At 39.5% G+C, this 14,735-nt stretch overlaps 2 protein-coding genes across 2 annotated transcripts in view; one reads left to right on the top strand and one right to left on the bottom strand.

Annotated features, from left to right (window-relative positions):
* The first annotated feature begins 1,507 nt into the window (after positions 1–1,507).
* Positions 1,508–8,173, top strand: LOC138009043 (homeobox protein Hox-A3-like). The gene is made up of 2 exons (XM_068856336.1): positions 1,508–2,001; positions 5,968–8,173. The coding sequence occupies exons 1-2, from the start codon at positions 1,761–1,763 to the stop codon at positions 6,225–6,227; spliced, it is 501 nt and encodes a 166-aa protein (XP_068712437.1). The 5' UTR covers positions 1,508–1,760; the 3' UTR covers positions 6,228–8,173.
* Positions 8,174–8,451: 278 nt separating this feature from the next.
* Positions 8,452–14,735, bottom strand: part of LOC138007295 (BLOC-3 complex member HPS1-like) — a 28,793-nt gene continuing 22,509 nt past the window's right edge. The window contains exons 8-10 of the mRNA XM_068854114.1: positions 14,481–14,662; positions 11,549–11,702; positions 8,452–9,642 (exon numbers count right to left, since the gene is read on the bottom strand). Coding sequence (XP_068710215.1) covers positions 9,456–9,642; positions 11,549–11,702; positions 14,481–14,662 — 523 coding nt within the window. The 3' untranslated portion in view covers positions 8,452–9,455. The remainder of the gene's footprint in view (positions 9,643–11,548; positions 11,703–14,480; positions 14,663–14,735) is intronic.

The following is a 14,735-nucleotide window of genomic DNA, read 5'->3' as shown; positions in this document are numbered from 1 at the left end:
TATTTTAGAGATATTTTTACTGTTCAAGAAATTTAAGGAGTATTGTTTTGCGAAGGCCAAAATTCTTTTTTCTTTCGTTGTTTTCTCCCATAAAATATAAATGAATTCTAAACATGATTAGATGAAAATAGCATAAGTCCTGGTTATTATTCCAGTTTCGACGATTGGCAGTTTGATTTGTTCAATTTTGAAGCTTCATGGATGGCCATTTCGGTCTAGAAGAATGCTGTTGACTAATTATGTTCCATAAATATTTTCAAATTCATGATTGAGTTAGCCTCGATCGTTAATTAGAAAGAGAAAGCGAAATAAATGATGGGCCCTAATTTAGTTTAGTATGTTGAAAGAAATTTTGCCTCTTGTGCAAATTGGATTCGATCATAATCACTTTGAATTGATGCTGATGGCATGTCAAAAGTCAGAAATTAAGTTAAACCAATGAAAAGAAGAGAAAGTAACTGTTTTAGGTTGCACGGCGGGAAATGAGGAAGAGTCTGTACAAATTAATCAAAATTACTCGAGGTTTTGAGTTCCTATGGTGAGAAGCGGGCATTTTGGCTCAATCAAATGCTTGCGTTAATCATTGAAATCTCTGTGTGCTTAAAAAATTTTCTCGACCTTCAATTGAGTTTGACAATTACGAAGTTTTGTTTGCCCTAACGAACATTTGACACAGTGAATTTACAGTCATTTACATTTTAAAACAGTCAGCAAATGCTACAGTAGAAGTATTATAAATAGAGAGATCAGACTATTCGCTTCTCTTCAATTAGTTAATTTCTAGAATAGGAACGCTCTATACTACTTAGCGATATGCGAGAAAAAAAGAGAATAAATTTACTGTTAAAATATTAATGAACTGAATTCAATTTTGGTAATCAAAAGTAGCTAAAGACATATGGCTTTATGCTTCGACAACATTATAAGATGAAAGTGGCCTTGAGAAAGCTTCACGATGAACAAGGAAATGGGTTTTGTGGCACGCTTCGAAAGCGGTTTGCCTGTTTGTATGATTTTCCGCATTTTTGTTACACCTTTCTATTGACCTGATTGTACCTAATCTGAGTCCGAGATAGTTTTAATAATAAGTAATCAAAGACGAACTAAGATTTCCCAGGCACCCTGTGATGCTAAAATAATTAGGCAGCAGAAAAATGCTGATTCCATCATTAGAAGTTTCGTGCGTTTTTCACCTGTCTTTGAGCTTCCCAATGCAATTGCCTTTCTATAATTTGAGAACAACTATCAATTTGTAGCAGGTTGAAATTTCTAAAAATGTAGCTTTTTCTTTTTATGTTTCCGTGCGTCGAGTTCCATTAGCTTTAAAGAAAAAAAACCCTTTAATCAGTTAAAGACATAACAAGAAAGATACATGCTAAATTTAAATAAGTCATTTACCAATGAACAAAGATGGAAAACCTTTAAGACGTTCATTAAAAATGAATAAGATAGACACGGTAATAAGAGGTCACGAAGCTACTAAAGACTTGTCATTGTAGCTAAAATTGCCAAGGAGTGTTCATTTTAAATCTAATTGGAAAAGTAACTGCCCAAAAGAACTATTCGTCGCAATCAAGGGCCGTTTTTTGAAGTTAGGAAGATTCTTGCATGCCACATTCCTAGCAGGTAACTGTGTCGAGGAAGTTTTTGATCGCCTTCTCTGGGCCACATAAGCTTTTGTAAGTTGAATCAAACCATATATATATATCTGCAAAATATCCAGCTTTCCAATTCTAAAATCGTTGTTGAAAAGAGGTAAAATGCAAACAACGACCACTTCAGAAGCCTGCCCTTCAAGCGTTTTCCACTCTAGAGAGGACAGCAAACCTCGGAGATCTCCGCCACCACTCGTATCCATGGACGGAAGTACTAGGAGAGACTCTCTTGTCGGATTGCAAAGGCTTGTCTATAGCTCGCAAATTTTTACACATTCGCGAACCTCTCACGAAGAGAGCCGACCAGTCTTATCCATCGACGATAACGTCGCCGAAGTCAAACCAGGTATTTTGCTATTTTTGTGACTTTTAAATATCATTTTATGTTTAAAGTACATTTTTGTTATTCAGGCATCTAAAAAATTAATGATGTCCATCATCAAAGACTCCATTTTTTGGAGAAAGAAAAATCCACTGTTCCATTGGCTGCAAACATACGATATCCAAAGTAAATAAAAAGAGAGAATTTCTCTTATTTTTTTCTTTAGCCAGTTTATTTATTATGTCTTTTAAGAATTCATGATTTGTCTCAAAGAAATATTTTAACTCAGCATGAAATCATCATCAAGTTTTAAAACATTCAATTTTTCTTGGCAATTTGGTTATCCAAGAACGGTTTGTCCAAGATATCTTTCTTTAACTTTGGCGGTTAAGGATTTAAGGGGAAATCGTGATGAGTCGTTTCTTTGAAGAAAAAGCACTTGCAATCACGCACAGTTTCATATTACAGCATTTTATCGACATCGCTTGTTATGAAGGGTGGTCAGTGCGAGAATGGACTCAGAATAACGGAGTTAAATTCATATTCTTAAACTTTAAGTTCAATAGCTTAAGTGAATGTCCCAAAACGATAGCAAAATTTCAACCAGGAAACTACATGGATCAAAATACTGTAAGCTAAAACAATTGTCTTCCAGACAAGCTCCTTAAGCAAAGGATGAAGAGAAAACTGCTCAAAAAGTCGTATTCAAAGGTCTTTTCACGGATCGAAATGTGTTCCCTTGTTGGTGGCTTTCAGTTAAAGAGTAACAATTGAGCATTTTTAAACACTCCTTGAAAAGACACATTTCACAAATCAAGACCTGCATCAAACACCAGGTAATAGTCAAGTCAATTAAAAGAAGCATTTTGTCTCGAGACAGGATTTTTCAGTTAAGGAAATGGAATAGAGAGGTCGTATTCGTAATGTTATAGGGATTAGAACATCGTAGTTCCATCTATGACGACTTCCAAAGAACAAATGTCCCTCCATCGGAATTCACTGCCACCAAGATGAGCAGCCATCATGTTTCTTTCAATACGCCATCACTGAAGTAATTCCAGATTTCCGCAAAAATGGAAACATCGATTTCCCGGTAGTTTGCAAACGTCCCTGCTAGCAGAGGTCTCTTTTATTTTTGCGTTCGCTAGGAAAAGAAACCTGTGCCACAGGTCGACAACCGCTCTCCACAACCTTGGACGGCACTCTTCAAACCCATTTTCCGTGATATGTTTGGTGACTGTGACTTGAGTCCGCCGTGTCCCCCTCATTTCTTTACAGCAATTCCGCTGTTGTTAAGTGGGCCCACACAACATGAACTATCATGTCAGGATTTGGTCGCTAAGTAAACGCCGCGCATGCTCAACATGGTGAGTTTCGACCCATGGCAGAGGTCCCATTCCCTGGACTCGTCAGCCCGGCGAACGCAAAAGTAAGGAGACCTCTGCTAGCAGGGAATGCGCAAACAAGCGAAAAGCAAAATGTTTGCTTCTCAGGAAGTACATTTATGCGTCCGCAATTGATTTTTCGAGTGTCTCTGAACAATAGGTACAAAGTTAAATTGACGGGCGAATAGTAAAGTCATATAATAATGAAGAACTAAGGCAAAATCAACGTTTCCGACTACTTTCTCGATTATGTCGTCTTCGCTTCCTGAACTGTTGCAGCAATGAGGTGGTGTCCAACAGATCAATGAGGGGCCGATCCAGTATTTTTTTAGGAGGGGGTGCACCACTAAGGAATGGCGTAGCTGACTGGTGATGTTTTTTTCTTTTTGCAGAATACCAGTTATAAGAAAGCCGCAGGTCATTTCGGGGGGGAGGGGATCGATGGTGACCCCCTGCACCCTCCCCCTAGATCCGCCCCTGCAATAGGGTGAAAGAAATGTAATTGCGCGAAAGAACGTATACAGTAAACACCCTTAGACCCCCCTTACATAAGAACCAGGTTAGCCTCAAACGTTAAACAGGTTCTCATTTAGCAAATCACCTGGAAATTTCAGGTGACTGGAAAAAATTGCGTGTTAAACTGCACAGATCTTGTTCAAAACTTGTTTTTCATGATTATCAGCGTCCTCATCAGAGGAAATAAGAACCAATTTAAGAACCTAGATAGCCTAAAACTACTGTAAATACCATTTTTACAAGAACCTATTTAGCCTAACTTGGAAAAATCTACACCACTTTCTTTCCTCAGTGACCACCTCGTAAAAGTTCCCCTCCACCTCTCCTCCAATCGATGTTGACCCGGCCCAACTGATTAGACAAACATTGAATGAGTGTGAGAGAGGGGAGGATCAATACGCCATTTGTATCTGCAATAGAGACATTTATTATTGCGGCAAACGGCAAACCTCTGACTGTCACGTGACATGGCCTTGCGGTCGAGTTTGCAGTTTGCGGTTCAAGTTCTGACGGCTGGATTCCCTTTTTGCGGTTAGTGATTTACCGCAGCGTTTGGCACCTTAGAATTCCAAAGAAACTCACATTTAAACCGGATGCACATTACTTTGAAGGGTGTGACGTGCAACACTTTTCCTTGGAACAAAGCTGGACATTTTTGGACGCCAATTTTACGACCAAATATGAACAAAAAATAAGATCGAAGCTGCAGGCGCCGGAAAATGCACGAGCTACCATACATCCAAATAAGGAAATTCTTAAACTCAAAAAACCCCAGCTCTGAACCACAGTCTGTTTAAGGCTATAGGTTATGTTCTTTAAGGCTTTAACTCTTGAATGAACACATTTTTGCTGATTATTTGCACATTCCTGAGGACGCTTGCTCGGTTGAATTAAAACACAGTTAATAATCCAACACGGCGCATTTTTCCCGCCTAATGCCGAATCTCATGCTAGTCTTTTTTGCCATTACGGCAAACGGTAAACTGCTTACAGCTAACCGCCGTTTGAAGTTTGCGGTTGACTTTGAAAACGCCATGCTAAATGTCCCTAATATAATTCCACAAAAATTGCGTTCGTGTCTTTGTTACAGACGCTTTCCATTTAACAGAACTGACGGGCCAGACCGGGCATTTGGAAGAACTAACTCTACAATGCCTTCAAATTAACACTCTTCGAGGATGATATACACTCCTCCGGAAGAATGCGAGGGATTATCATGAAAATGTTCCTTCAAATTGCTGCATTTTCTTTGCAAAGTGAAAGGTCTGGCCGGCCAGATCTGACAAAAAGAAAGCGCCCTAGGATTATAGGTTTAGAGAACAACCATATGGGGAACCAGCACGAAGAAAAACTCTGAGTTTTTGGAACAGTTTCAAAACAAAGCTATGAGGATTAACCTGAGGACAAACCAACCTAACCTTCTCTCAAACGATGAGAATCAAACTATGACTTCTGACGCTGTCTATATAGCAGACGAAGGTTTATGCGTCTTCAGCTAGTATGTAAAAGTGTTAATAATTACCGTTGTTCTTTACAACTTCAGAGTTACATGATTTTGAGGTCTGAACATTGTGGTAGGGCCTTAAGAGATACCCGTGAAATTCACTTGCCTAAAGTTAAGTCTGCTATGGGTCAGTCTACTTTTAAATGTACACCAGGAAAAGCATAGAACAACTTACCGAAAGAACTTCGGGCTGAAGACCTAAATTTAAGAACTTTTAAATTAAAGACTTTCCAGCATTTGCTTGATTCAGACAAATCAGACCATAAATGTACATGTAGTTTGTAAATTCTACCCGTACCTTTTGATGACTTTAAATACTTTTTAACTCTTTTTCTATATTTTGTTTGTGTATTGTTTTAATAGATGTTTTATTTCTTCACATAGGTCTATACTAGCAGTCCTTTTTTATACTTCAACTGATCTATCATTTTGCAATATAAATAAAGTATTTATTATTAATCGACGCATAAATTGCACATTGTCGTGACGCTTTAATGCGGTTTGAAAGATAAGAATTGAAAGGTTGGGAAGTCGTATTTTTCCCGCTGAAATTCTCTCCTTAATACATTAATTTTCAATCCATAGGTCCCAGGCCTACGCATTCGCAGCCCCGTACGAGTCTTCCTAGTCCAAAGCCCAAGCGAAGCAGGACTTCCTTCACGCCTGCCCAGTTGGAACGTTTAGAGGAGGAATTTTCATTGGACATGTACGTTGTTGGTTTGAAGAGAATGAAGTTAGCAAACGAGCTAAGCCTGTCAGAAAGACAGGTTAAGGTCTGGTTTCAGAACAGAAGAATGAAATACAAGAGAGAGAGAGCGAAGACCAGGTCTGATGGAGGAAAATAAGGCAGTTTTTGCACAAAAGACGATGTTAAGCTGCTGTTCACAAGGCCATTTTCAAGTTACTTTTAGAATATTATTAAAAGGGAGTCGAAATGCGCACTCTACATAGTAAACCTAATTTCTTCAAGTTCTCACATACCATAACTTGCTCTACTTTGAAAAGTGGAAGGAACGGTCTATCAAGCGCCTAAAAATTAAATTACTGAATAAATGCCCAAAAATAATTGCCTAACAATCAAATGAGTAAATAAGAACACGATGGACACATTTGGTCGTCAACTTCAAGCGCGGAAAAAAGCTTGCGTGTTCAACGGGATTTGCCTAAAATGTGTCGCGAAAATGTCACACATTCACATTACAAAATTACGCAATGGTAAGAGTTCCAAAATGATTGTCCACACAAACATGAAACCCGCTCTTTCTCTGTCTTTCGCTGAGCACGGCCGAAAGTCAGTTCAGCGCTGTCTGTTCGATTTTCCAGGTAAGACTTTGAACTTGTTGTTTGTTACTTTTAGATCATGAGTTACGACTCCTTAGTAAAAACATTGTTCAACGCTTTCTTTCGTTTTTAAAAATCATTTTCTATACAAATATTCCAGGTTATTACTATAGATTTCTCTCTTGAAAACTGAACGACGACATGTCGATGATCACAAATGGTAAGACAGTTCTTAATAGAGCGACTTACGTATGACCTAAGGACAAAAACGTGCAAAAAACACGGAAAAAACAAAATCACGTGGACCAAATTTTGATTGGCTTAAAGGGAAAGTAAGGTCTAGAAAAAGTTTCTCTGAATCAAAAGTTCTTTACCTGTATTGTCATACTTGACCTTTCATTTGGGCTTCATGTGTTTAAATAGCCAACAATAACGCTTCATAAATAGGCAATTTTAACTTTAAATCAGCCATCTTTGTTTTAGTGTATGCAAACGAGGCTATGACGTAGCAATAGTCAAAGTTTCTCCGGATGACTAGATGTACTCGATGTAAACAAGGAAAACACAGGCGAGGAGAGCAAAACTTTGTAGACTTAAATCTTAATTCAGAGGGTAATTTGTATTGATATTGGTTATCATCAGAACAGATTTACCTCGTGGTCGTTAAACAGGGTTTTATATGTGTTATATGCAGGCGTTTTACAAAGCGAAAGAGAGCTTGCAGTGCTATCCCGCTGTAAAATAAATGCCTGGCTTGAGTTGTTCAAACGATGGATAGCGCTATCCGCCGAATAAATCACTATCCAATGGATAAGTAATAGCGAAACCAATTACGCTATCCAAAATGGATAGTGATTTATCCGGTGGATAGCGTTATCCACCTTTGAACAAGTGAGGCCTGGAAAACAAGTTTAATCTGTCTACTGTGGCTTTCTAAGAGACCCCTGTTACAACTTCAAAACAAACGATCGATTTATATATTTCCATCGAATGGTAAGAGTAAATCGTTTCAGTAGTTTCTATAAAGCTAACAAAATTCAACTACGTTTCAATACTGCCTGGAAAAGCGCATAACAGAGAAAGTCGTCTATTAATCGCTTGATTCAGTTTTCTCGCTCCAACCTGGATATTTTTGACTGGTTGATTGAGAATTCAGTACGTAGCGAATGTCACCAAGACCAATATTCATATAAACAGAGTTAACTGAATAGAGTGTAATGTGAAGTGCTAGATTTCAATCCCATATGAACCATGTGAGCGTTAGCCCTACAGATGGAAATGGGCCCACACAAGGACAGAGAAAAACTCTGACCAGGGTGGGAAATGAACCCACGACCTTCGGGTTAGATCTCCGCCGCTCTACCGACTGAGCTACAACGTTTGTATAAAACGTAACCTTTCCTTGTACTTGTACATGTTCATTGCCGTGACTTTAACATCTTCACTTCCCACGGCCTGCTCCCGTCTGACCTTGTAGCTCAGTCGGTAGAGCGGCGGAGATCTAACCCGAAGGTCGTGGGTTCATTTCCCACCCTGGTCAGAGTTTTTCTGTCCTTGTGTGGGCGCATTTCCATCTCTAGGGCTAACGCTCACATGGTTCATATGGGATTGAAATCTAGCACTTCACATTACACTCTATTCAGTTAACTCTGTTTAAAATATAAGTGCTACACGGCCAACGTTTGTATAAAACGTAACCTTTCCCAATATTCATATACCTGAAGATCCCGCTTGAAGTCTTCCTTGGTAAAATGACAGACCCGAACAGACAATATAGCAGCCAGGTTTTCAGGTTTTCTGTAAAGTTTAATTTTCCGGTGTAAGCTTCGGTTTTTTTATTTTTATACGTGTTCTCAAGTCTAGACATGCGTCTAGTTTCATCCCCCTCGAAAGCGTACACCCCAACAGCGGTAATTTTTGTTGTTGTGTGTGGCTATGTGTATTGAGCAACATCTGAAAGTTTCGTCGGCTCATTCTAAATTAAACCCTTCCCCGTGTGAAAGCGAGCAAATACGTTTGCTGAAGCATCAAAGACGGGTGTGGCAGAAGTAAGAAAGTGAAAAAGAAAAGGTATGCTTGTCGAATATTTCTATATCGCATGTTCAACGTTTTTTGTCTTGTTTACATTTTATCTAGCTTATTTTTCCCGCCTAGTTTGATTGACTAGAGAATCTACAAGTACTAATTATGGCGTCAGATTGGGGACAAAATAGGAATTTACATTTCGTGGCGTCGAAAGGTCCTATACATGTCGAAACCTCTTTAGTCAGGTCATTGATTTCGTTTCTTCGTGGTGTCGCTTTCGTGATTGGGTCGTGATGCTCTGTTCGTATCGTCGTCGTCTTCTCTTCCTGTCGTCAATGTAATAATTACGTACAAGGCGAATAAAGGCGCGTTGTTGTTGTTGTTGCTGTCGTCGTAGTGCTTTGTTGGTGTCGTCATGTTGCCCGTTTCGTCGTATTGCTTTCTTCGTGTTGTCAGACCCAGAACAAAATAAGACTCCATCCCAAGAATCGTTAGCTGCGTTAAAAGAGGCAGGACTAGGAAGAAGAAGAGTGGTCTCTCCAAACAAAAATGGAAACTTTGAGCATTTCAAAGCTGTTCTTGAAAGTGAATATGAGAAGTTCAAATCCCAAGATAGTGTCTTTGAAATAATGCGAGCGGAATCAGGGGGAACGTCAAGACCACTGCACGCTTGCATACGGCACCACTTTGTGCTGTCGCTGAGTTGTATACGTAAAGTCGACCTTTGAATGTACAACTTGCCGTGTATTTTGCTATCAAAAAACATATCACGTAACCAGCATTAAGCTAATTGGATGATGCGCCCCAAGGGACGTCTGAAACAGCGCAGCTGCGAGACTTCGAATGTGTTTGGTGGCGAACTGGACTGGGACCAAGCCAACATGAACGCACATGAGCTCATAACAACAGATAGCATTTGCAGGGGGTGATGGGAAGCATCGCCTCGTAAGATCTCTGAAAAGAGAGAAGTTTTTAAAAAAATGTGTTAGTGTCATGAACTGAACATTCAGAAACCATCAAATCACTAATTAATCGTCTACGAAATCAAACGATCTTGGGAACAACACGAAAATTTGATTTTAACAAACGACTTGATAAAGGTAAATTAGGCCCCATCCACATGTATCCAGATATTTTTTAATCCGCAACTTTTTCTCTGCAGATTCAAAAATTTTCACGTCCACACGTAACGTATTCAAATTTAATTTGTCCTTCTACACATCTCCGGATTCGTTCTAGTATCCAGTACTAAGCTCTGGAGCTTAAGAACGTGACGTTTTTGAGATGCAGACGGCAAGCGGAGATGAGCCGTTTTCCCTTTGAACTTGTCTTCACATAACCACCTTTATATTGCAAAGTATCTTTTCTCCATTAATACAGATGTTAGATTAAAAATCTGGGTGACACTACTTTCCTGGCATGCGAAATGTTCTTTTCCGGTTGCCGTCCACGTCTCAAAAACGTCACGAATCTAAAACCGGAACCACAAAACTTCCGGTTGAATAACTGCGCGTGCATGAAGGATCTTCTGACTATGCGTGGGAAATCAAAGTTTGTGAAATATGGTTTCTTCCTCTAAACAGCTGATCTTATATGGCCTTTTTCGATTTGACCAGTCTCTCATTCCCGACTGCTGGTCAAGGGAACGATGACTCGTGGTAAAAGATTGTCCAGGACTCTTCTGTGACTATAGACCTAATCGGCTAACTCAATGTTGTACCCAATTCAAACCCTTTGGGAATAAAACGTTTTGTTCCAGGTATTTCCATATCATTTAAACATGAATGCTATATTATCATGCAAATACAATACACAAAGAATCTTAGTCCCGGGAGATTTGAATTGGGTACAACATTGAGTTAGCCGATTAGGTCTATTGTCACCAGAGCAAAAGGGTGTAACACAGATAAGTAATATAGTAACGTGTGAAATGAGTAATAGTTGTAGAGTGTAATATAATCTAAATGTAAGCAGTATGCACCTGTGTTAATGTGAGATGAAGTCCTTCCGTTGGTAAGTGTTGTAATGTAAACGATAAGTGAACGGTATTAACAAAAAAAAACAAAACAAAAATTACTTTTATTTGTTTTACAACGGTAAATTGAAAACCGCTCTAAACTGTCGCGAGTTTTTTTAGCCAATCGCCAAGCGTAGAAATTGCAATCGAGTAATTACTTTCACCAGTCATTTGAAAACTGCTCTATCAACTCGTTTGATAAAACCAAATTTTCTGTCTCAGATTGACGACAATTTGGAATAAGTAAGCGCTCGGATGTCTTGAAAATTCTCCAAAACGAGAAATTTGAGAAATTTGAAAACATCAGGAGAATCTAGAAATTCCAAAATTGTACAACAGATAGCGTGATTTTTTGGTTTATAATACACCCAACAAAACGTTCTTCAAAATTTTGTTCGGCCCAACTTATCCTCTACCAGGCTCCCTGTTGGTCGAGACAAGGAAAAAAGATTACGCAAGACATGGTCCATTTTCTAAGTTCAGCGCTTTGAGATCTCGCTCTACTCCTCCTGTTTGTATTACCACTGATGGCTTCTAGTTTTAGAATCTGTATGTCAATGACGTTATAGTTTTTATAGTTGCTTGAAAACGGGTCTATCGCCTCAGAGAGGATTTATTACGGGCATGAGGATTGTACTACTGTTTACCAGTCTTAACATATGGTTTCATCAAGAGTTTTCCTACGACGGTTTCAATAAAGAAATCACATCCAAGGTTAGTGTTCAAATGGGAAGGGCTTTTTTTGTCTTAAGATCTCCTTGAGAACAGGTGTCAAATCAACTGTTACCTCCATGATATAAAATAAATGTATTACTTTATGTAGGTTGTTTCAAAACTGAATACCTGTAAAATGAGCTTGAGAGAATTCCTGGAGGAGGAGCACCGTGGAGGACTGGGAGAGGGCACTGCGGGGAGAGTGGGTTCCCTGATGTATCTTCAAACCATAAACAATACGTAAACAGAAAATCCCCATCACGCACAGCTATAAACGTGTGACCTAGAAAAAGGGCACAATACAGGTACAGAGAAATCAGACGGATCCAGACGAGTCAGTTTTCATTTATTGGCAACATAGCGATAACATCTCGTTTGCTAAAAGTGCATGTTGGTGTCAAGGTTCTTTGCGTAACGGTCGATGAACAACAGTGACCAGAGACCGTATGAATAACGTCTTTTTTTCTTGAATAAAACGATAAACAGATTTCTGTGTGAGCTCTCCCACAGAAATGACGATAAAGACAAAAACTTTCTGTTAGTCGTTTATTGCGTCGGGTGATGAATTGAGTCTTTAAGTCGAACATTCAGGCTGTCAGTCTTTCAACTGGTCAGCCAGTAAGTCTTTCAGTCAATTACAGGGGCACAGTCGTGCGATGACATGCGCAGTATTTTTCACACGCAGAGATTTCAACAGACAATTTTTTTTTTCTTTTTCTGTTTCAGTCTAGACTAAGTCCGGCTTTAGAAGAGCACTAAAATGTATATTTGTCTATTATCGATGATTTGGAGTCCAAGAAATAAAAGCGAACACAAATATCATGCCCAATCTCGTTCCCAGGGTCTCCACTGTCAACCAAGAGACCCTGAGAACGAGGTTGATATCATGCCATGTTTGTTTGTGTGACCGGGAACATTGTCGGCGGTTCAAGTACTCACACAGAAATGTTGTTTTCTTTCTCTGCGATAAACCAAACATTATCAAGCTTAACATACCATTTTAAAACTGAAAAAGAGTGCATTTATTTCCAAGAGACGACTTTGAAGTCGAAAGACGGTAAGCAGAGAAAAAATTAGGCGTGTTTTACTCAACGCTTGCAGTTTTATAATTCGTGCAACCACAGGCAGACAACCCTAAGGATGCGAGAGCGCGTGACGTCACGTTATTTTGAGGTTGTAACGGCCGATTCAAATGATCGAGTAAAATGTTCCATTAAAACTTCAAATCACGATGTTTCTTTTCGAAAATTCATTTTATGGACAGCCAGATAAATAAAGTTCACTCACCATCTATTTTCTGCGTTGTCCTGAGAGATTTGATGGGTTTTTGCGTTGCTTCGATTTCCCCTTCAGATCCGACGCGTCGTCACATACAATATAAATAGACAAGGCGTGCAACTTCCAAGACCGCTCACGGCCGAGTGCCTCCAGAATTTAGCCGAATTTCTCCCACTTCCAAAGGTCGCTCGCCTCCCAGCCTTGGGCACGTAAAACTTCGATAGTTTTGCTAGCATTGAGCCAAAAATTATCGCATTCACACGGCTCCGCAATACTGCTCGATTTTCAAGCTTCGCTCAGGTTTTTGTTATCGCCATATGATCCGGACAGAACTCATCCATCATTGAAATTTGATCAAATCAAATTAACCAATCAAAAAGCGCAGGTTTATAATTTTGCCCCTCTTGGGGAAAATCTGTGCTTTCTGATCGGTTAATTTGATTTGATCAAATTCCAATGATGGATGATTTATGTTCGGATCACATGGTGATAACAAAAACCTGAGCGAAGCTTGAAAATCGAGGAGGATTATTTTTGAGGTTGCAGAGCCGTGTAAATGCGATGATTAGCAAACTTATCGATTTTCCTCGTGCCCAAGGCTTGGAGGCGAGCGACTTTTGGAAGTGGGAGAAATTCGGCTAAATTCTGGAGGCACTCGGCCGTGAGAGGTCTTGGAAGTTGCATGCCTTGTCTATTTATATTGTATGTGACGATGCGTGGGATCTGAAGAGGAAACAAATAAACACAACCAGTACAGTTCTTCTAAATGCACGTTTTTCAACAAAATATTAAAATACACATTTTAGAGGGAACATAGGAAAAAAGTTCATCAACAAACGATGATGTGGTGGTCTCTGACATTTAAGCGACCAGCTAGAAATGATGAATTCACGCCTTAAAAAATGTTTGTGTTCATTGTAGATGCTGTGTTGGTTTTTTGACTTCTCTGATTTGCTTTCTTGACGAGAATGAATCACTATTTGTGCGCTTAGTGTTTAAAATTCTGCATTCGACAGTGGTCACTAAAAGACGTTTTCAACCATCCTCTAGAGACACCAATACCAGAGAAGAGAGAAATGTAAGACTTCTGGTGGACGAACAAAAGCAGCTAATGAGTGGTTTTTTTGTCTTCGTCCACCAACATGGCGGCCATGACGTCATGTGAAAACCTCTGCATCTCTCCAAACTTGAAAAGTTCAGGCTGAATTTTTCAAGTTTCGATTAAAAAACCTGGCGCATGCGCGTCCCTGAAAGTGCCCCTTTAAGCTACCTGAAAGCTCATCAGACAGTCTATTAGCTGTCATATGACCAGACATTCGGCCGCTTCAAGGTTGGTCAGTCAGCAAGTAACACGCTCAGTTAACAGTAATTCTGTTTTCAAGACGACTTTGAGTGTTCTCAATGGAAAATTGCTCTTGGATCAATATCTAAGTTATGCTATACGTTTCTATTTAGGTTACAACCTCTTTTAACCCACTGACTCCTGTGGGTTCCCCATTGAAGAGTAAAATCGTCTGGCGTTAGACAGAGTGAAATAGTCTGGCGTTCGACAGAGTAAAATACTTAGTCTAAGTACGGCCAGTTTAGGGGCGAATGGGTTAATTTAACTTTTAAACAAACATGTTTTTTTTTTTTAATTTTAAACACCAGCCTTCAGCATGCAATACCTTGCAGAATATCTTTGAATCAAAAGACGTCACGGTAGTACAAATTAATAGACTCCATCTTGAAAGAAAGGAAACGCTTGTGACTGATGCGAGCATGGATACAGCCTGATACTCACCGAGTAGTACATAAGTATGCATGTATGCCCACATATCCCATATTTTCTGTTTAATTACGTAGCAAGGATCAGTTGTGTCCCGGACTTTGCCAGGTGACGTGTTGATGGAAGGTGCGGTCACCTGGTCGCCGCTGCGATCCACATAAATAAAATGTACCAGACCAGGAAAGTCCTCCAGGTAACTATATCGAGTTCAGGAAATCATGCCAAATAGATACAAACAATCAAATTCCCTACACATTGCTTCGCTCTCGG

The sequence above is a fragment of the Montipora foliosa genome, chromosome 6 (genome assembly GCF_036669935.1).
Source record: "Montipora foliosa isolate CH-2021 chromosome 6, ASM3666993v2, whole genome shotgun sequence".
Taxonomy (NCBI): domain Eukaryota; kingdom Metazoa; phylum Cnidaria; class Anthozoa; order Scleractinia; family Acroporidae; genus Montipora; species Montipora foliosa.
This window is presented reverse-complemented; position numbering and strand designations above follow the sequence as displayed.

Bases quoted from the DNA above. Each gene is read 5' to 3' on its own strand.
- LOC138009043 (XM_068856336.1), top strand. From the start codon at position 1,761: ATGCAAACAACGACCACTTCAGAAGCCTGCCCTTCAAGCGTTTTCCAC. The intron at 2,002-5,967 runs GTATTTTGCTAT...TTCAATCCATAG, and splicing joins CGTCGCCGAAGTCAAACCAG to GTCCCAGGCCTACGCATTCG.